General features: G+C 40.5%; 1 protein-coding gene across 1 annotated transcript in view; it reads left to right on the plus strand.

Annotated features, from left to right (window-relative positions):
- ADARB2 (adenosine deaminase, RNA-specific, B2 (non-functional)) overlaps nt 1-21,540 on the plus strand; it is a 105,507-nt gene that overhangs the window by 47,568 nt on the left and 36,399 nt on the right. Inside the window, exons 3-4 of the mRNA XM_010185123.1 lie at nt 3,419-3,533; nt 17,489-17,657. Coding sequence (XP_010183425.1) covers nt 3,419-3,533; nt 17,489-17,657 — 284 coding nt within the window. The remainder of the gene's footprint in view (nt 1-3,418; nt 3,534-17,488; nt 17,658-21,540) is intronic.

Below are 21,540 nucleotides of genomic sequence, written 5' to 3' on the forward strand. Positions count from 1 at the left end.
CACATGAATGGACCACGCCAAAGAGCTTCTCTGCATGTTAGAAAGGCAGTGCTAAACACCTCTTGTAACTTATGGGTATAGGTCAGGAAACTAACCCCATACCCAGCTCTGCCACCTGCAATTACATTGCATTACATGCATCAATCTTCAGGGTATCAAATGCCTTACAGGGCTGAGCCATGTATCTGTTGACTTCTTATTTTTCTCCCTCCGCAAAGTCAGACTGCTCCATGTCCTCCTTTCCATTGTACTTTGGAATATCTATTTGGAAACTTGGGGCAATATGATAGCCCCTAAATGCCTCCTCAGATTAAACATTGTTTCTGGTTCTTTTTCCTACATCTTACATTTATTCATGTACATCACTCCTTTGCTTCTATTAATTTCACTGGCATCCTTTTAGGCAATGAATTTGAGACGAAAAATATTCGCCTGACTTATTTTAGCTAAGAGGCTTCACATTTAATGGATTTGCTGTTCTTTAATGTCCCAGGTCACTCCTTGAGATCAGCGAATGCCGAACTCTTTATCGTCCCTAAATGTTATCTGAAGTCATGTCGTTATTTCGCCTTTAGCGAGTCTCTTTGCTCTCTGGCTTTGGAACCTACTGTCAAATGAAGTAAAGAAAACTCTGACTGTGGGGATTTCTAAATCCAAAGTTAAAAGTTATTTGTTCTATTTAGCATTTTTAAAATTATTCTTTTAGGAATTGCATGTGCCTCTAAGCTAATTAACTCTTAATGAGTGCAAAATGCCCTGGGATGAAGATTTGGAGAGTATGCTAGAAATGCAGGCATGGATTGGACTGCAGTACTGAAGGAGATGAGATTTATGATTTGATTCTTTTTTTAAATGATGGTGCAGATAGTTTTATTGAGATACTCTTTTCTCTTTTTTTTTTCTTTCTTTCTAGTCTAAATAAAGCTTATCAGATTTTCAGTGCACCATATGGAGCCCAGTTATATCAGTCCTGCAAATACACTTTAGTTTTCCGTTACGGATGAAGTCACTCTTCAGTAGGGAAAACAAGTTTAGAAACAAACTTTCATATTATGAAAGACAGGCAGTGTTCCAGCACTGAGCACTTAGCCAGAGCATCAGGAAATCAGAACACCTGGCTATGCGCAGCTCCATGCTATTCCCCTGGACCAGTCCCCCACCCTTTTAGTGCCTTCACTCATTCATCTGTAAAGCGGCTATAATTGAATTTATATCACAAAGGTGCCTTGATGCCTGACAAATGAGAATTGACCCAAAATTTATCCTTTAGAAACACTGTATGAGCAATACTGTGCTCACATGGTGGTTGTGGACAATTAGATTAGAAGAGGTATAAACGCAGTCAAAGTGAAATTCCATTTAGAAACTGTCAAACTGTTCTTGATAATTTTTCTTCATTTTCATCTAATTCTAGTGTAGAATTTTGCTTACATCTCCCAGAAAGGGTTTATATGCCTCTTTCCTTCTTTTGCAACAAGCCAGCGTATTTTATTCCATGTTATATTAAACTATCTTTCTGGGCAAATGTTTCATTCCCTGAGCAATATCCTGGAAAGCTGCATTTAGCAAAACAAAGAAAACTTATTGTGTCCAAGAAATCCTATCCTCTATGTATTCGAGCAAATTGCAACCACTTGCAAGATTGTCCATGGAAAAAAATATTCCCAGTTTTATGAAAAGAGGGTTGCCTAATTGTTGTTCTGTTTTATTTAATTAGGTTTTTTTATATTTGCTATTATAATGTTTAAAAATTAAGCTGACTTCCTGCAACAAACTGTAGAAACATATGGCGTACAGCCTGCAGAGGCTCTCAGTGGTGGTAGTATTACTGATAATATTTGTGAATTAGAGTCTGTTTTCCTCTGAAAAATAGCTGCATGCTCTCCCAATTTAAAACACTGTTTTCACCAACATGTTTTCATCAATATTAACAGTTTTGGGCAATGAAGAAGGGATACAATATTCATAAATACATTTCCTTACTTCTGCATGGCTGTGGACCTTTCAGGGTGAGGACTCAGCCTCTCCTCCATGTGTGCCATGAACCCACTTAAATAAACCAGGTGAATTAAAAGGGGGCTGTTTTACCAGGACCACCCTCAGGTAGCTTAGCCCAGCACCAGGAGAAAAACTGGAATTGTTGCTTGGTAGAGCCACTTTTCCTAAAAAGGGCACAATGATTTGGGGCTAACCAGACTGGTGGGGGCCAGGAGGTCTCCTGTCAGCACCGCAGGGTAAGCTCCAGCCCCCAGAAGTTGCTCCCAGAAGGATGTGGAGGTCCAGCTTGGTTTCCCCACAAGAAATCATATGGCTCAAATAAGAGAAAAATAAATGTTTTGGATCTTACTTTTTTATGTTCAGACTTGCAAAGCACTTTAAGAACAACTCATGCTCACAAACAGCATTTCTCTAGCTTATCTCTAATGTATGCTTGAAAGGCTCCATGCCAAATAAAGTGCAGAGATTAAGTAAATGAAAAGATACTAAACATTGCAGCAAGGAAGCGGTCCAAGTAGTGGTGTTCTCAGGAGCACCAAAGCTGGTTTAGGTTCACATTCGTCCTTACGCAGTCTGCAGAATTCACTTTTTAGACCTTTTACCCTGTCTGGCTTCAGTAACTGGCTTCCCAAGGCGCTCCCTGGTGACTGGACTCCTTCAGACCAGCAGGTTCAGACCCCATGGTCCCTAGAGTCCAGTACAGAGGAAAATTTGACCTTTCAACACGGCTGTCTTGCTCAGAAGATGTGGCAGACCTGTCCCTCGTCACTACTGCACGTCACTGAACTCATGCAAGCAACATCTTTGGTAGGATGTGCAAGCAGAGGTTCCCCTTCTCTTCCTCTCAATGGCTGTCAGGTTGGAAGCAAGCCAGACCATGGCACTGTGCTGACAGCATTAAACGCAGCTCAGCTTCCTGAGCTCATCGTTGTGCTTCAGTAGCGTCATTGAAAACTCATCCTGAATGCAGAAATAGGTGGACCTTACCTATAACCCAGGTGTCAGCTCAGTGGGCTAATGGAAATTTTCAATGGGCTCATGGAAATAAGTGGTTTGGTGGGACACGCATCCACTTCTTCAGTTCACTACAATAAAATGCTTCAAGGATCAACAAATTTCCTATGTCCTAAACCTGGATGAACATCTAGAAGGCTGAAAAAAAGTCAGTCTTGAAATCTTCTCCCTTTACCACTAATCCTAGTCAACAGGGGTCTCTAGCTTTAATTCCGTTAATTTGGCTATTTCCGAGGGTGATGTGGGTAGTCAACAGAGAGACACTTTTTTAATCTTTGTTCAGGTAGGTGGTGTCTAATTCTAAAAGGGACCACTCAGCAGTTGACAGCAGGTGACTAATCTGCAGAAACACCCAGGTGCTTCCATCAAAGAAAGTGAAAAAATTCTTTCTGACTGTATCTTTCAGGATTTTGCCGACTCCGTATACCAAATGGTTGCACAGAAGTTCCAGGAGCTGACAGACAATTTCACTTCCATGCATGCACGCCACAAAAGTCTTGCAGGCATTGTGATGACCAAAGGTAAGATGTCCTCTCATTTCCTCTGGCATTTTTCATGACTAAGTAATACATTATTTACCTGGTCGGCAGTATTGAAGAATGCTTTTACTCCCACACAGAAAAATAAATAGTAATGCGCAGAAAAGAAGCATTAAATATTTACACCTCAAGTAAGTTCACGCAAAAAATATTGGCAACAGAGGTAAAGATTTATGCATAAATATGTCCCTACATTGCTTTGTTTACAGGACAAAATGCAGACCTGTCGATTTCACATTTCCTAATAGGTAGGGTTTTTTTAGCTATCAGTAAAAAATTATATTAATATCTTTTTTTAGATCTGGAAACACCAAGTTCTTGTTGTACAAGGCAACCAAAAACTTTGTTTCAGACTTAAAACAAAAGCAAATCTCAGCCCATTTCCAATCAGAAGAAACAAACCCATAGCATGAGTCGTTTTAGTTCTGCCCTGCTCTAACTATGGGAAATATCAGCAGGGCCAAAATTTTATATTAATTCCTGTTAAGATTTAACTGATGGACCCGCAATGTATAGAAATCTTTAGCCCTTTGATGAAACTGTTTCACAGCTGACATTTCTTTCTTTGTCTGCGTACCTCAGTTGGGGCACCTCAGTATTTATAAGGATGTCAGCAGTGGAGATACTGCCATAATCTTCATTCTCACTCAGACATGTGGAGCAATGGATTGAGTTTAGAAATGGGAGGATAAGCTCAGAGAGGAAAGGCATGTATAATTCATCCAGGCTTGTCTTACTCCTTCCTTTCAACAATTACATTACCTACATTCAACAGGGACATTTATGCATATTGTGAGGCAGCAGGATGGAGAAAGGATTATCTGCTGGATCTTCTCCAACCACAGAACCTAAATACAGTTAAGAGTTCTGTGCAAAGTAACTTATTTTCTACCTTTCTGAGGTAGAAAGAGTGAGAAAACCTCTCCTGAAATTGAAGCTGGAGAAGTTGACCTAAGATTCTTTTCCACCTCCGGTTAGAACTGAACTGTTCCTCAGCTAAATTTGTTACTATTTTGCTTAATCTGCTTTAGTTAGTTAAACAAAGTGCTGAAATTTATTTAGAGGTGCTCTTTCCAAGCAGGACCACAAGGAAGAATCTTTCAATATGTCTTTTGTAAGAAGCTAAGTTACGGGAGCCAAGAATTGTTGCTTTGACCACTTTCTGAGAGGAGGCTGTACCCAGCTCAGTGTCTCTGTTCAGTTTTTGTATATTCAGTGTTTATTTTCCCTGTAAGAAGTTAATTCCATTCCTACCTTGTCAAGGTACAGTCCCTACATCCTTTGGCCCATACCTAGACCTGTTTTAAGAAGCATGATGGAGCCAATGCAAGCTCATTGCTATACGACCAAAGCAGCAGTCTGTGGTGGGTTGAGCCCCCTGGCTGGACACCAGGTGCCCACCAAGCCACTCTATCACTCCCACTCCCCATCTAAATAGGGGAGAGAAAACACAATGAAAGACTCATGGGTTGAGATAAGGACAGGAAGATATCACTCACTAATTACTGTCATGGGCAAAACCGACTTGACTTGGGGAAATTAGTTTAATTTATTACCAATCAAATCAGAGTGGGATAATAAGACATAAAACCAAATCTTAAAACACCTTCCACCAACCCCTACTTTCTTCCCAGGCTCAACTTCACTCTGGACTTCTTCACATCCCTAAGCAGTGCATGGGGATGGGGAATGGGGGTGGTAGTCAGTTCATTACATGTTGTCTCTGACACTCCTTCCTCCTCACACTCTTCCCCTGCTCCAGCATGGGCTCCTTCTCACAGAGGACAGTCCTTCATGAGCTTCTCCAGTGTGGGTCCTTTCCACAGGCTGCAGTTCTTCATTAACTGCTCCAGTGTGGGTCCCCAACTACCTAAACTTTACCACACAAACCAAATACACAGTCATATGAAGGACATACTCCGCACCATATGGGAAATAAAATCACCCAAAAGAGTCATGACATTCAAAATCATGACTGTTAAGTATGTGCAGTGCTAGGGGAGGGAAAGGGCACATTCCAACCGCTGCTAGTCCTACTGGGCAGCTGGGGCTGTCTGGTTCTCTTCTTTGGGGATGGGGTGAACGTGTCCTTTCACTGGGGTTTTTATGAGTCATGTGCCCTTAGTGGGATTTTACACATTTGCATTTCATATTTCATCTTAGTCAGCATTAAGACAAAGTATAATTTTACTTATGTTCACAAATCATTTCCCTCAAGGCTTCTTTTTTTAATTCTGTATTCCCTTTTATGAATTCCTTCAATCTGTCAGCCATCCAATTTGTCAATATCTTACTGGGTTTGTGGAGCCTAGAAAAGAAACTCACAGATATGAAGTGATTCACAGAGGAGGCAAAGCTAGAAACAGCCTTATCTTGGTACATTTTCCAGGAAGATTTGAATTCCTTCCAGCACAAAAATGTCTGTCAACCATGGCAAGATGAATCATTTGCCATTTCTGTCACTATTTTCTCTACTGAAGTTGTAGATTTGGGATCTGTTCACCACCATAATTTCCAGAGGTAGCAAGAATCTTGACACACTCTGTTCAAAGATGGCACAGACAGGTTTTCCACATCAAACACTCTAATACGTACCAATTTCTAGTGTGTTTTTAACATAGAATTTGGCAGAAAATGCTTAGATCTCTGCAAACAATTTACTAATAACATAAACAAAGTACTAATGTCTTGTCGTATTTGGTACCATACACAGCTATAACAGACAAAACTTAATTTGCTTTTACCTTCATTTCAATTTAATGTCATCCCAACAAGAAACATATTTATCTGTGCTTGTACAGCTTTCAGACAAAGCTGGTAAAAAGCACAATGTGATTCTGTGATAACTGCTGTTAAGATAATACAAAATCTCTACAGACGAAACAGAAGTGTGCTAGATTGGTTTTCTTTTCCTGAACTCTGACATTTTTTCTGCTATTTCAGTTTCCCAGGGAAACCAAAGAGAGCTACGTTTGGGCACTGTAATTGACTTGTGCTGTAGGACCCAGGGCAAATTCCGAAGTAGGAGAAAGAAAAAATGTAGAAAATGATGTTATTGACTGACTGTGAATGTTCCACAGTAATAAATTGCTAGTCAGAAAAACAGACAGTCTAATGTATTTAGATATGCTTGGCTCTGAATTGTGAGGAAAAGTCAAAATCTTGATGCAGTTCTGTTAAAATAGGTTTTCAAAACATTTGATTAGTAGACATCAAGATAACCTTGAAAAAATCTGCCTAGGTAGGAGCAGATTATCACACTGGATACTGGCTGATGTGATATTATCTGATGTAATATAATAATTGAGTATAATAATAATTCAAAAACTAACATTACAGATCCTGAACAAAACGTTTCGAAAGATGGAAAGGTTGCAGTAAATTATTAAACAGTTCTCAAGTTATAATGTATTTGAAATCTGGCAGTCCCCTAACACATTCTGATTTTGTTGAAACACAGTCAGAGAAGATTGTTCTATCAAAAATTGTTTGATTGACTCAAGGAAAAATTTTTTAACAAGTAAGACATTGCATTCAAATCTTCCATGTAGAGCAAGCCATATTCCCAGAGAATATCTTCAAGTAGAACAATAAGACTACTTGTTACTGTAGCATAGTATCACTATGCAGACCTAGTAGTTTTCCAGACCTCTCTGAAGAAAGAGTCTGGGTGGGTGTCTGGCTGTTGGCCAGGATCAACCAGTATTTCATTTCAGGGTGTGCAACAACAGCTGGACACAATGGTTCTTGCTTTCACAGAATAATATAAGCTGCCAGCTCCCCCCTTCCTATGTGGCTGTCTCTCTCAGATGCAATTGGGACATCTTATTTTCACCCACTGGTCTGCTGTACCTTTTTGCTGAGAAGTTTGCAGGGAAATTTTTTTAATTATTATTTTTATTATTAGGCCAGTTGATAAAGTTGGAAAAAAACAAGGGTGATGCACAGAGTCACAGATTATTGGATGACAGGAGGCCAAGGATCCGCTGGCAAGAAGCAGTTCCTGCAGGGCTCGGTGAAGAACATGGCCACGGGTCACCGGACAGGGCAGGCAGCTTTACCAGCACAGATGGTTCTGCTGTCCCCTGGAGCTGGAGATAGGAAGCCCCAGCCCAGGGCAGCACAAGGTGGGAAGTGGAGGTGTGAGCTGCACACCAGGTGCTGTGATGTGGGAGGTGGCATTCATGGTGTTTATATACACCATGGACAGAGTTTGCCTTTGTCAGCCCTGAGCAGATGTGGGCACACCTTCCTGCTCTGCCTGAGATCTCTGGATACAGGAAAGAATTCCTGTTTCTCAGTGCAGAGATGATCTATTGTTGCTGAGGTCCTTTTTTGTAAAAAAACCCCTCCCATAATCATTACGGAAAAAATGAGACTGCTATTTAAACACTATTTTCCCATTTGTGTTTGACAAATCTTAGCAGTTTAAATACTGATAGGAACTTTTTGTCATGCTTCCTGTTAAAAATAAAGCATTAAGAAAGTTCAGTCCTTTTCACAGGAGTATGGCATTCGTAGGAAAAGGTTGTGAGTTGATTTCTCACTTCAATTTTCTCTCTTCAATCTTTTTTTTTAGACTGACAATCATTTTTATGTTAAAAGCAAACTAGGAGGTCTTCTCAGTTATCTTGTATGAAATAAAGATGAACTGGACAAAAGAGCCCTAAATAGCAATTTCATGCTGTGATAAAAGCTGGGAAATTATCATTCATATCTCATGGAATGGATCTTAATCATTGCTAAGTGGAATAACAGAAAAAAAAAAGTTGACAATACATCTCCGTGGATTTTTACAGTCATATTAAGACTCATAAAGCCTGACATCTAAGTACAATCAGAAATATTGATGGCCAATTGATTTCTGATCCTTAGTTTAACTAGGAAAGTTGTAAAGTAGTAAAACACAGTAGAAAATTCAGGATCTATGTAAGGTATCAAACTGCTCCATCCCAAGTGGGATTCAAGTAGCCAAACCAGTCAGAGGAACAGTGAATAATTTACAGATTAGTGCTCAGGGCAGATACCTTCAAGAAGAGATTCACAAGAGTAATTTAGGCTCTCAGGTCACATTTGCATATTTAGATGGGTGCTAAAAGTCCTGTCCCAGTGAGATTCATGTTTTCAATGAGGCTTAAATTCCTAAGATGGAAATTGGGTGCCCAAACTGCTGACATGCTTTTGAAAATCTTATGAGGTCTCTTCACTTTCTGTTGCCTGATGCTCTTAAGGATGTGGCAGGAAGTCCTTTGACATTCTTGGAAACATTATCCACTTCTTACATGTGCCAAGGCTGACACATGACCACCAGATGACAGGTTTTCTCAAAATATTTTAATATAGGTAAATAGATACATAGTTTAAAAGCATATATGTCACTCTTTCTCAGAAATATGTTTTCCTCTGGTTATAAACCTTAAAACAGTAATCTTCAGATGCTTCCTAAGCAATTTTGAACTTCATGAAGGCATCCCTTTTTGACAGCTACCACTCTATTCCTGGATTTTGTAATGTGGATTTCATCCTTTCTCACTGCAGTTAAGGATCTCACAAGTATTTAAGACTGTTAATTTACTTAATGCTTAGATATCAGTGGCATAGCATTTATTAGAGGAAAGCAGACATCTGCACTCAGGACCTGGCAGGGAAAGTGCAGTTCAGTCCTGTTTTAAACTTAGTAATTGTCTGTAAGCCCCTATACAGCTCTGTTCTCGAGGTGAAAAAGTGTTAAAACTCACATGAAAGGAAAGGACCCTCAAATAACACTGATTCTTCCACTATCGATTTATGCTAAAAAAAAATATATCCTTGTGGGTTTAGTTTGGGGATGAAGCATGGAAGGCCTGGGCTGACTGTGCCATCTCCCCTCCGAATTTCCAAAGCCCACATTGAGGAAGAGAAGGGAAGGGAAAAGCAAAAGGCACTGGTACTTGCAGTCACAGCACTGTCTCTTTCCACGCTCCTCAGAAGCAAAGCTGATGGGATTTCATCCTTGCGGTCTGCTAAGGGAAGGAGAGAAATGGGCCATAGAAATTAGAACTGGAAAAGACCACTAAGTCATCCAGTCCATTTCCCTGCAAGTGCAAGATTGTTCCCTGTGGTGCGTTCCAGAGTGCTTTTTCCGGTCTAGATTTAAATGAAACAATTAGCAATGGGGCTTGCAACACCACCTTGGGAGACCATTCTAGTCTAATGGATCTCATTGTTAATAATTCTCACCAGTTATTCAGACTGACTTTTATTTTCTGTGATTTCACCCCAGGTCCTCAGTTATACTGCCCTAAATTGTCCATTTAGTACCTACCTGTCTCCTTGGGGTTTGCACACTTCAGATACTCAGAATCACTTAAACCATTTTCATAGGTGTCACTTTCCAAGGGTTTACATATTTAATTTTTGTACTCTTTCCTGCTGGGTCGCTCTCCACTGCAGCCCTCAGCAGTTTCCCCCTTGTTTTCTGATTCACCCCTCCCTTTGGCAGACTCTTCTCCATTCTTTTCTAAGCTGGGAAATCCTCCCTGTGAGTGAGACTTACTGGAAAGATCTGCATAGGGACATTTTGCAAAATGGATTAGTGCAGGAGTCCTTTTTTTCAGGCATCTGATGATGTGATCAAGCAGTTCAGAATTGGCTTGTGCCAGAAAGGGATTTTTCCTCCAGAGGAAGCAGATTTGGAATTTGTTCACAAAGAAACACCCCATGGTATGAGGGGAAGTTTCCTGTGCCTGGCTGTGAAAGGGGAGCCTCAGACAATGCCCTGCACAGAGCGATCAGAGATCGGGGTAGAGGGGACTGCACCTCTGCCCCTGCCTGTTCACTGACAAAGATGAAGAGCACTGCAGAGAATAGCCTTCCCCCGGCAGCGCAGTCAGAGGCAGGATTACCCAACATGTTAACAAAGAAAGAAAACACAAGGCTCTCAGGTGCTCCCTCTACACCCTCTCTTTCCACAGAAATACAATATATTTGCTTTCACATAACCCACACTTTGACGTCAGGAGAAGAAAACCTTGCACAGCTCCAGCATTTCAAAGTCCACATTCCATTTATACTCCAAAATATCCTTAACCTCACTGTTAGCCATCTCTTTATTCCTAATATGCACTTGCTGTGTATTTGTCTGAAAGACTTCTGCTGTTACATTTCATAAGCCTTTAATGTGCTTCTTCCTTCCCATGTCTTTTGGTCAGCCACTTCTTCAAAGCAGCTGTTCCCATCCTTCTTGGGGCTGCTCCTCGGGACACTCAGTTATGAGCTATGGGATGCAGCCAGGGTGCTCACTGAAGTCCTAGGCTCCAGTTTGTCACTAAATGGTCACAATTAATACCACTGGTACAGCAGAAATTTAGGATGAAAAATTGAGCTGCAGCACAGTCTTTATGGCTGGCAGATAAATGCATGCTGTTAATAGCTATATGCATACTGTTAATCTTGCCTGCCCTACACACTTCTTCTTTTATGTCTACATATTGATTTTTTAGGAGTTTGGTTTTGTTCTCCGTGCAGAGCTGGGACAGCAGAGCTCCCTATGTCAGCAGCCCATATTCTGCATTGAAACTGAAGGGCAGGGTACACCGTGCCACATGCCCTGGTCCCTCAATCCTCAGCTCTCTCATCACACATGCATCTTGATTTCACTCCTCTTGAAACCTCAGAAAAGAAGGGGGTTGTAGATGCATCACCAAGTTACAGGGCAAATGGACAGAGTTCAGACTGACAGACCTGGGTAAACACAAGCTCAGGGCCCTGCCTTGGGGCAGGCAGGTGCAGGTTTGTGCCCACAGCAGGTAACCACAGGCAGCTTTTCCAGCATCCATATCCTTTCGTGTCTTGGCTATCTCTTATTACAAAACTAAAACCATTCTAAGGATGTGGTAGAGCTGCCAGGGAAGAAGATAATAGAAAATAATGCAGGACTTGTCAGTGCTATGTAGCTTCAAGAAATTTTTCTTCCCTAAACAAACCTGAAATGGAAACCTGAACTTATTCAGCTACAAGTAGAGGGCATTAAAAAAAATCCCACCCTCCTCTGTGATTAGAGCTCTATTAAGCTGCCTTGAAAATTATTCCAAATACACTTTTTTGCAGATAACAATAGACAATCCTTTTGACTGATTTGTTAAAAAAGGTAAAGAAAGAGCATAAAATTATTGCTTATCAGAGAAAGAAGCAGCACTATTTAAAATAACATGAAATTGTACCCCATGAATTATTCACAAGGGCTGATGTTACACTATCATTATTTCTGGCTTCCTTTTTACTGCATAGGATTTTGTGTCAGTTGACTACAACCCACTAAAAGAGATGGGTTTTTTTTTAATTAATCAAACCTGATTTTTCTGATTATTCTTTCTAATTAAAAATGAATATATTCCAAGCAGTGAGTTGTCTTTACGGTGTCATGTTGAAAAAGAAGATCGATTTCATTACCACTAGCAGGGTCTAAAACATGCAGCGAAATAGACGCTCGCACACTAACTGGTGTTTCTCTACTGTTGCACCAGCTGCTGAGAAGCCAAAGTGTGATCCCAGTTGTATGCTGGCATTAGCAGTTGCAAACTCTATCTTCTTCAATGTGAATTGAGCCCACTGAATTTCACAGAACTTCTCCGATATGCAGCTGGCATGATTCAGATTTCATGTCAGCAAATGGAGTTTTCTGATTGCACAGTCAACACCTCTTGTAATTACCTACTGATTTTGATTTTCCTCTTCCAACACATAAATATGCACAGCTACAAATTCTGTATTATGGACGGTCTTAATGATCATAGCACACTAGAAGTGAGAGTATCTTTATTAAAGCCAGTAAAAACATTGATTAGTCTAGCCAAAACTCTCTGGTTTTATTGGTAGAGCTGTGTCCTGAAGCAGATGGGTGTAGACAGTTTGCGTTTATGGCCATGACTGACTTAAAAGCACAACTTACAACTGCAGTCCATGAGATGTCAGCCAGTTCTCCATATCAAACTTATTTGCTGAGCAAACCTTCATATTTTTTCTTGCTTACTGTCTCTTCTGTCAGCATCTTTCTGAATCATTGCTATTGCAAGCTTTGTGGCTTCAGGACTGATGTTCTGGGATATCATATAGGCAAGACAGCATTGTTTGCTTTATGTGGGTAATAGCCCAGCTCAAGGCAATCTGATCATCCGTGAATATATTAATGTTAATACAACTATGATTAATTGTTATAGGGAAAAAACTGGAAAAAAAACCCTTAACGTTTAAACATCAGGAAAAAAATTAAAAGGCACTAGATTTGCTCTGCTTGCCATCTTATGATTTTGGGAGTTTTGATTTGCACATGGTATTTGGCTACTTACGGTAAAAGAAATCTTCCTACAAGCAGCTGTCTACAGTGTAGAAAGCTGTACTTCTGCTGGCTGCTACAGGTCTTCAGAGTTCATGAAGACAAGCTGGCAATATTGAGGTGTAATTCAGACTATCCAGAAGCAAATATCTAAAACAGGCCAGATGAATCACCTCCCAGGAAAGTTCCTCTCTAAAGAGAATCTACAGCAATTAGCTCAGCTACAGACATCTAAACTCTGGTTATCCAGAATAGCTGAAATGAATCCCACCACTGGTGTCAGCAAACTGAAAATGGCTTATAATAAAACCCATTTTCTTTTCAATGGCTCAGCTATGATGTGAAAGTCTGGACTATCACAGACACACAAAAAAATGAACATTAGTGGGGTCAAGATCCCCCTGCCTACTAGACCCCAAGGGGAGGCCAGGCTTTCAGCAGAGCACTAGAAAGACTCATTACCTCACCAGATCATTAGACTGAATCTGTGATCAAAGACGGTATGTCATTTATGGGTACATTTTTGTTCTATAATGCAACCAATTAATTGGCAGAATTTTTGAAAAGAAAACGTGGCTAATTCCCTTCCTGCTCTCCCGGCTGTTCCTGTCAACAGGACCCAGCTGGTATGCTGACACAGCTCCCCAATTTCCTTTCCCTTGCTCCATTTCCTTTTCAAATTGAAAACTATTAGGAGTCTTTAGGCAAATAATAGAAACCTAATGCAGGTGCCTGTTATAAATCGTTTGCTAGTTACTTTTAACCTAATGTCTCCTCAAACATTACTTTGCAGAAGGCAGTAAGGGAAAGAAATGCCTCATGAACTCTGACAATCAGTGGATCAGGAGTTAAGGTCATAATAATGTAGCCCATTACTTCTTGTTTGTCAAATGACCTGAACACAGAGAGATCCCTGGGTCTTTCATCTGAGATGGGCTCCCCGTAGTAAGAACATGAATCTTGCCAGGAGCAATCCTTGTCCAGGATCATACCCTGCCGTACACCCTAAAGCACGGAAGGTGGCATGTGGCTGGTGGTGTCAGGTTAGTGCTACTTAGGATTTTGCTACACTCAACACTTCGGCTTTTCTAGGCATGACTTGATGATGGACTCAATGTAGGTATGCCACATGTCTGAGGTTAAATTAATCAACGTTTAGGAGGTAGCTTGACATTCGTAAATAAAAATCACTTGAGAAATTTGAAGTATTCTGCAGGAAAAATAAAATAGGAAGTAAACATTAATGACAAGAGTTAATAATGACTGTTTTTATGCAAAATAGACAAATGTACAGAAGTACCTATTAATTCCAAATGACTGCAGCAAGTATCTAGGCTCAAGAGTTGGAAATGCTGCCTAAAATGTCAATGTGATCAGTCAATGTTATAATTTGCCTTCATCAACTAGGCATCACACATCTTATTTTGAGAGACAAATTCGTCTTATGTTCACTGGAAATAATATCAAGTATTTCACAGGGGATAAACCTCCAACTCCATGTATGTACAAAACAAGGCATACAAGAGAACAGTCTGTCAGCATACATGCTGCTGAATACATTGGGCAACTCTCAGGTTGTTGGAAGTATTCCTCATCGTGCTGGGTGCCCTCATATGCAGCGTTGAATGGTGCTACATTTGTCACAGATCACTTTCCCTATTTGGCTCCCCAGTGAGGTGTAAATATTTCAGAGTTAATGCATAAGTCATGTACACCTGTGTTCCTGAGTGCCGTAGCAGTGAGACATAACTCTTGGGTATTTCTGAGCATGGAGAAATTATTTCCTGTCATTGCAAGTGGAAAATACATGGAAAATTTTAATGTTTAACACTCAAACCAGTTCTGCAAATTCTTGGAAAGCATTGTTTCCAGCTCTGGGCAACATCAAAATGATGTTCTGCAAAGACATGCACCTTGCCAGGACTGGCAGACACCCAGGGCTGTGTCCACACATGGCTACCTACTGGGGCCCCATATCACTGAAAGCCAACATATGGAGTTAATTCACCCAAAAATGAACACCCCCAAGCACACTTGCTATTACTGTCCAGGTGAACATTATGATAGCAAACAACATCATAAAGATTCATATTATTGCTGCATAAATAGGTGTTGGGTGCCTCTGTCTTTAATTTGTTACTAAATCCAGACCTCACAGAAAATCCTGGCTGCATTCATCATCTTACACTCATGCTAGAAAAGAGAAAGAGTTAAGCTTATTTATGGATAAAATGTTTGAAATAATACAAGGAGTCACAATGTGCACTGGACTGATCAGGAGGGGTGAGCAAGGTATAGCTCCTGGAGAGCAGATGGTTTGCTCCGTATTTGCAGAGCCAGGTAAAGGAGGAGACAGGGAGGCACATGTATGGGGTATGCTAATGTGAGAGGAAGGAAGCAATCATTCTAACTGCCCAAAGAAGGAGCATTGATAGAGGTTGTCAGGTGCAGGATGGCAGGCAGAGAGACAGAGGGTTTCTCAACAAGGGAACTGCTGCACTGAGGAAAATAAGACTCTGTGCACATTGGTAAATAAAACAGAACCAAAAAAAATAGCTGATTCTTACCATGGACCTTCCAAGCAAGGAAAATACTATATACTCTTCAGGAACATATATACTACTTTTTGAGATACTGAGTAGGAATCAAACACCTCTGTTGCAGGCAGTGCCTCACAAAATGCTTGGTATTGGTCCACGAAAGCAGTGACCCTAAAGCAAAGGGACGTAAATTCTAATGCACAGCATATAAATACCTTTGTAGGGAAGAAGCCATTTATCCACATCAACTTTTTATAAAGATTTTTATAAACACTTATATAAAACTGAAATAAACACAAACACTTTATAATTTCATTTCTCCACTGCATTGTCCCATGTGCTCCTATCTTCATCTCTCAGGTTTTTTACAATGCCAGCTTTTTCTTTTTTTTTTTTAATACTCCCAAGCATTCTGTTAGGGCCACATTTCTAGTCATAGAGATTAAACAGTGATGTGTACTTTGTCACTATACCTATAACAGTTATCAGTACCTATAACAACATTATGAATTATTATTGGTCCCACTTACAAACTGGGACATCACTGGGAGCACCAGCCCTTTACGTTAAAAATACACTTTCCTTCTCCATTCAGCTATTTTCTCATATCACATCAATGGATCTTATGAGAGAACAAGGCCTCAAACATGGTGCCTTCAAATCGGAAAATCTCTGTAATTTATCATTTTTTCTGCCACTCAATAGGCTTCATCATATGAAAAAAAATAATATTGTTGACTCTATAAAATAATTCCTAAAGCTTTTCTACAGTTAAAGTAATGTCATCACCATCACAGCATCACCATGGCCCATGGTGAGGTTGTTTCCATTCCCTCTATGTGTACTTGCAGCCTCAGGCCTGCCTTAGTCACTGATTTGTCAGGCTTTGAGGGCTTGATTCAGTTGCTTAAACACAGGCATCTGTTTCCACTGAGGCACGTTATGGATGTCCATGTGAAATGTGTGAGGAGGGTGCAGAACCTTCTGGACACCCCCGCCACCCTGGAGCACCAACCAGAGGTTGGGCAGGACATCGAGGGCATCTCGGGTGGCACTCCATGAATACAGCCATGCCAGCCCCAGTAGTCTGACTCTATACTGTACATGTGTTTGCCTACAGAGTCATGTACAGCTGTCACAGCCCAACACTCTTGGGCTGCTTTGTCACATCTAGAGGAAGAACCTGCCAGTCAGAAAAGTCCTTTTTCCCAAGAGTTACTCCTCTGTTCTTTGGTATGCAAAGAGCTGTATCCTGAAATGTCCTGGTATTGAATCACTTATTAAAGTGATTTCAACTGGGGCTCAGTTCTTTCTTAACTATTATTTGAAATTGTCCACAGGGATGAATGAGCTACATTTTAGAGTGAAACCCAGGTCCTGTTGAAGCATTTTGCTACTAACTCCAAATAAATCAGCATTTAATCCTAGAAAGTGTCTATCTGGGCCAAGAAAAGCATGTCTTTCAATTGACATCACTGTTATCTGAAGAGGCAATGGGATAATATAGCTGGTCTCGGTAATGAATGCTCCCTCCCTGGGACCACAGTGGAAAAGGCACTGAAGTAGCTGCTCTCGGAGAAACAAAAAGAAAATTACTGAAAGCCAGATCTGTTTGTTCTCTGAGATTTTTAAAAAGCAGCTCCAGAAGTGTTACTTGCATTTTATTTAATACTTATAGTGCAACAGTAATGAAACCTAACATTACAGGGAGTGTGTGTTCCCACCAGAAAATTTCTTCAGCAGCTCATAAAAACCTGGCCATTTATCAGCACTGCAGGAGATCTTTATTACTTACCTACAGCATGCGCTCTCCTATGATGTAGCTATTGATTTAACAAGTAAACTTCGTGGCAAGCTTTTATCTTGGAATTAGCAGCAAGATTGAAATACAGCTCTTATTATTCTAATGACACAGAGATGTGACATCCCTGCATGTTCCAAAGGCCGTATCATCACCTTTACAAGCATCCCATTACGTCTGTGTGGGCTGCCACATCAAAACGTGGGCTGTAAGATCTTTAACAATTATGATCTCATACTCATACCCTGACAATTTCACAACCCTTTTGTTTTTCTTCCTACAGGTTTGGACATCAGGCAAGCTCAGGTTATTGTGCTGTCATCAGGTACCAAATGTATAAATGGGGAATACATTAATGACCAAGGGCTTGCAGTCAACGACTGCCATGCAGAAATTGTGGCAAGAAGGGCATTTGTTCACTTCCTCTACTCACAGCTGGAGCTACACTTAAGGTAACTGAATTCTGTTGATGCTTGGGGAATGTTATACAGCCTTCACTGGAACAGATCCATCCTCCAGACATTCAAACTATTTTTTCTTTATATTGTTGTTTCTGAGTCTTTGGCTGATGGAGGACCAATACACTGCATGGAAAAAAATGAGAGAGTTAGTCTGGAGTGTTGGGTCATGAGCTCCTTTACTTCAGCTGATTTTCTCTCAGTAGCTATTAGATATGACTCATAAAGTTGGTTTTATGAAGCTTGGTGATTTTGTACAAATCTTTACGTGCAGGCTTATTAGCATCATTCACTGGCCAGAGACTGGAAGGGGGTCATTTTCTCACTGCAGACACTTTCCTGTCTTCCTCGCTGCTGCTGAAATATCTCTAGGAAGTGATTTATTGATCATTAATGCCTTCATTGACTCACTAGAGAACCGATGAGTGTTAAGAGTACAGAAAACTTTGTGCCAAAGTGCAAGATGCTATCACTCACTCGTTCTTTATGATGTTTTAAAATGTTATAGCACATAGAGTCATTACAGAGGAGTTATTGTTTATGTCTTCAGTCAAACCCACCTTGTAACCATTTAAATGTTTAATGGGTTATACACTGACTGGAAGCTGGTAACAAGTGGGGTAACACAGAGGTCTATCCTGGAACCTGGCTAATCCTATCTACCAACAATCTGGAAAAACCTATGGAGTTCTTGTTTATAAGCTTTGCAGAGGCACAAAATTGTGGAGGGGGAAAAGCTGATATGCTTGACGGGTGGGCTGCCATCCAGACAGGCTGGAGTACTGGGCCAGCAGAAACTTGAACAGAAAACAAGGACAAATGGGAAGTCCTGCACCATGGGGGAAAGAATGACCTGCAACAACACAGTCTGGGGCCTTACTGTCTGGGGAGCAGCTCTGCTGAAAAGAGACAATGTTTGTAGGCAGACAGCAAGCTGAGTATGAGACATCGGTGTGCCAGGCAGCAAAGAGGGTCAGCAGAATCCCAGGCTGTGTGAAAAGTCAGTCAGGGGATGTCATCATCCCCCACTACTTGGCACTCATTAAACCACTTCTACAATGCCATGTGCAGTTTTGGGTCCCTCAATACAGGAAAGACATCAACCATCTGAAGCAGGTTTGTGCTCAGGGGCCAAAGTGCTTGGCCTGTGTGAAGGGGCTGAGGGAGGTGGGCCTGGTCAGTCTTGAGATGGGATGGCAGACCCAGCAAAACATATGGGAGGTCATTGGGACTTTATATGAAGGCCAATTAACCTCAGTGCAAAACTCCCTTTGACATCAGAAAGCTGTGCATCAGATCACAGACAATGTTTATCCGAGCAGGATTGTGTGTTCTTGTGAGCTTCTCTGATGCCATTACACCAAGGCAACAGTGATAGGAATAATGTTTATTTTCACTTCAGGCTAGGGTTGAAGACAAGAGAGTATACTGAGTAGATGAGCTTGGCTAACAAAGGGGGACAAGAGCCTCGAAGGGTTTAATCAAAACAAATATTCTCTCTATTTCAATCTGAACTGCTTTCAAGTTTACATTAAATTACTATGTTTTCAGCAGTGTAGCAACCCCAGTACTTGCTTTGTGCTACAGTGTCTCGGGAAACGAGTGCTGCCACTGCATCTTAAACTGTTGTATTGATCCATCTCCCTAACATGTTCAGTCGTATTATTATTTTATTTGGATCAATGTTAACAGTCTTTTGTTAGGAGAATCTTCAGTGCAGCACAAGGTCTGTTCACAATACCTTCAAATCACATTCTGTTCAGTCAAGAGGAGACACCACTGCTTCCCTGACCAGCACATATTTTCTGCACATTGAAGTCACATTTATCCATTTTTCTCTAGAAAAAGAGACATGTCCCACTGGAACAGAAAATGTATGGTGCTACCATGTAGCTAAAAGGATAGGAGATTTTAGGACAGACATGATAACTTAGTTCCACTGGGTCTCCTTGCACACCACTTCTCACGGTTGGAGGAAACACAAACGTGGCTTCTGCATTTTTATGTATTGGCATTAACCTAGCCCAAATTAAAGTCCTCTCCCACACCAGGAACCTCTTGTAAAAAGTCATATATGAATTGAGACCAAAAAGATGGTTCCCTAACCCCCCCAAAAAAATGAAAGCATAGTTCTTTCCTCAAAGAGTTTAATTTTTCCATCCCTCCCTATGGAACAGACAAGTTTGTTCTATGGAGATTATTCCCTACTTTCCCCATATCTTCCTCCCACCAAGCCTACCTGCTCAAACTGATCTCCACAGCTGGATTTCAAACTTCAGTAACCTCCAGCACAAGAATTATTTTTCAGTATGATGCTGTGCTCAAAAAGGAAGCAATTCTCCAGAATTGGCACCTAATGCCCTTTACCTCAATGACAGCAAAACACACACTTGCCTGGAGTGTAACATGAAGGTTTCAAAGAGCAGGGACAAGCAGGCTGGAGAAAACAAGCGCCAAGACAGAGAATTAATGGCCAGGAGAGATGTATGCACCGAGTTGAATTTACTTCTTGATACCTTACTGGAGATGTCTAAAAGTCAGTTGAGTGCAAACTAGATCCCCAAGGCTCACTTTATCACCAGTGGAGAGAGATGGGCACCTCTGGAGAGGGACTCAGCAGACCTATTCAAGTACCTATTGTGGGTAAGATAATTGTCTGGTACTGGCATGATTTTTTTCCCATTAGTATAAAGAGAGCATAGGGTGACTGCTTCAGATATTTAAACTGTAGAACAATTCAGATCCACGAGCCAAAATTACAGTAATATGTAAATTACATTTTTTCCTTTCTCTTTATATTGCTAAATGTTAAGAGGTGTGGCTTTCCTGACTTTTCTTGGGAAAGAGAGTTCCAAAATGGGAACTTTATCCTTGCTAAGAAGCAAGAGTGACAAGTACTTCAAAAGGAAGCTTTCTTTCAACAATTCATTGTCTAGAGCTTGAGTTAAATAAAAGCTAAAAGCACATCTAAAACCTGACAGCTTCCAGCCAGACTGATTAAAACCCTTACCCCTCCCAGATTTCATTTTTATGACAACTATAATCCTCCGGTTCTGAAGACTTTCATGAAAAAGATGAAAAGTAAGACATAAATTTTCTGATATACAAAAGAAAGACAAGAAAGACCTTTGAGAAGCTTTTTCTAAAAATCACCATCAAAAAGTACACAAATCCCATCATCTAATTCTCTTGCAATGATAGCAGTAAAATTCTCATAGATTTCAGAGGTATTATTTATACCAACTGGTCAATAGGGAAGAAAAGAAAAATCTAATTCTTCTTTTTTTAAGGAAAAATGAAACTAATAGCCTATTCTTAAAAGAAATGAGCACCACAGCAGTCTTGCTGCTGTGTGGCCCTGCAGGTGCCAAAGGGCTGATTTTAACAGAAGTAAAGTTTTCCAGTGAAGCAAAACACTGTTTATGTTATACATAAAAAGCAAGGAAAGTCTTCATCCAGTCCAGTCAATTTTTTTCCCAGGAAAACCAGATACTTGTCATACATCTACTATTTCTTATTTTTGTCTTACTAGCCTCTTCATGGACACAGCTGCTTCCCTTTTAAGCCTGTTGCTAGTCTCTCTAGGATGCCATGCTGTAGGATGTAGTACTAGAAACTTCCTGTATGTATGTTTATAGGCTAGGAACAGCTCCTTTGCTTCCCTTTTAGAGAGTAAGGCCTCGCTTCAGCAAAACACTTCACATATATTAAACCATAAGTATGTGCTTAATTCTTCTTGAAGTCAGCTCAAAACATATGCATCTGTATGCTAAATAACAAACTTAAGCAAAAGATCAGAATTAAGTACATTCTTAAATGTTCCTCTTGAATCAGCCTCAAATCCTAACTCTCCCACAGAAATTCAGGCAAAAGTTTA

The sequence above is a fragment of the Mesitornis unicolor genome, unplaced genomic scaffold, assembly GCF_000695765.1.
Source record: "Mesitornis unicolor isolate BGI_N332 unplaced genomic scaffold, ASM69576v1 scaffold12925, whole genome shotgun sequence".
NCBI classification, from domain to species: Eukaryota; Metazoa; Chordata; class Aves; order Mesitornithiformes; family Mesitornithidae; genus Mesitornis; species Mesitornis unicolor.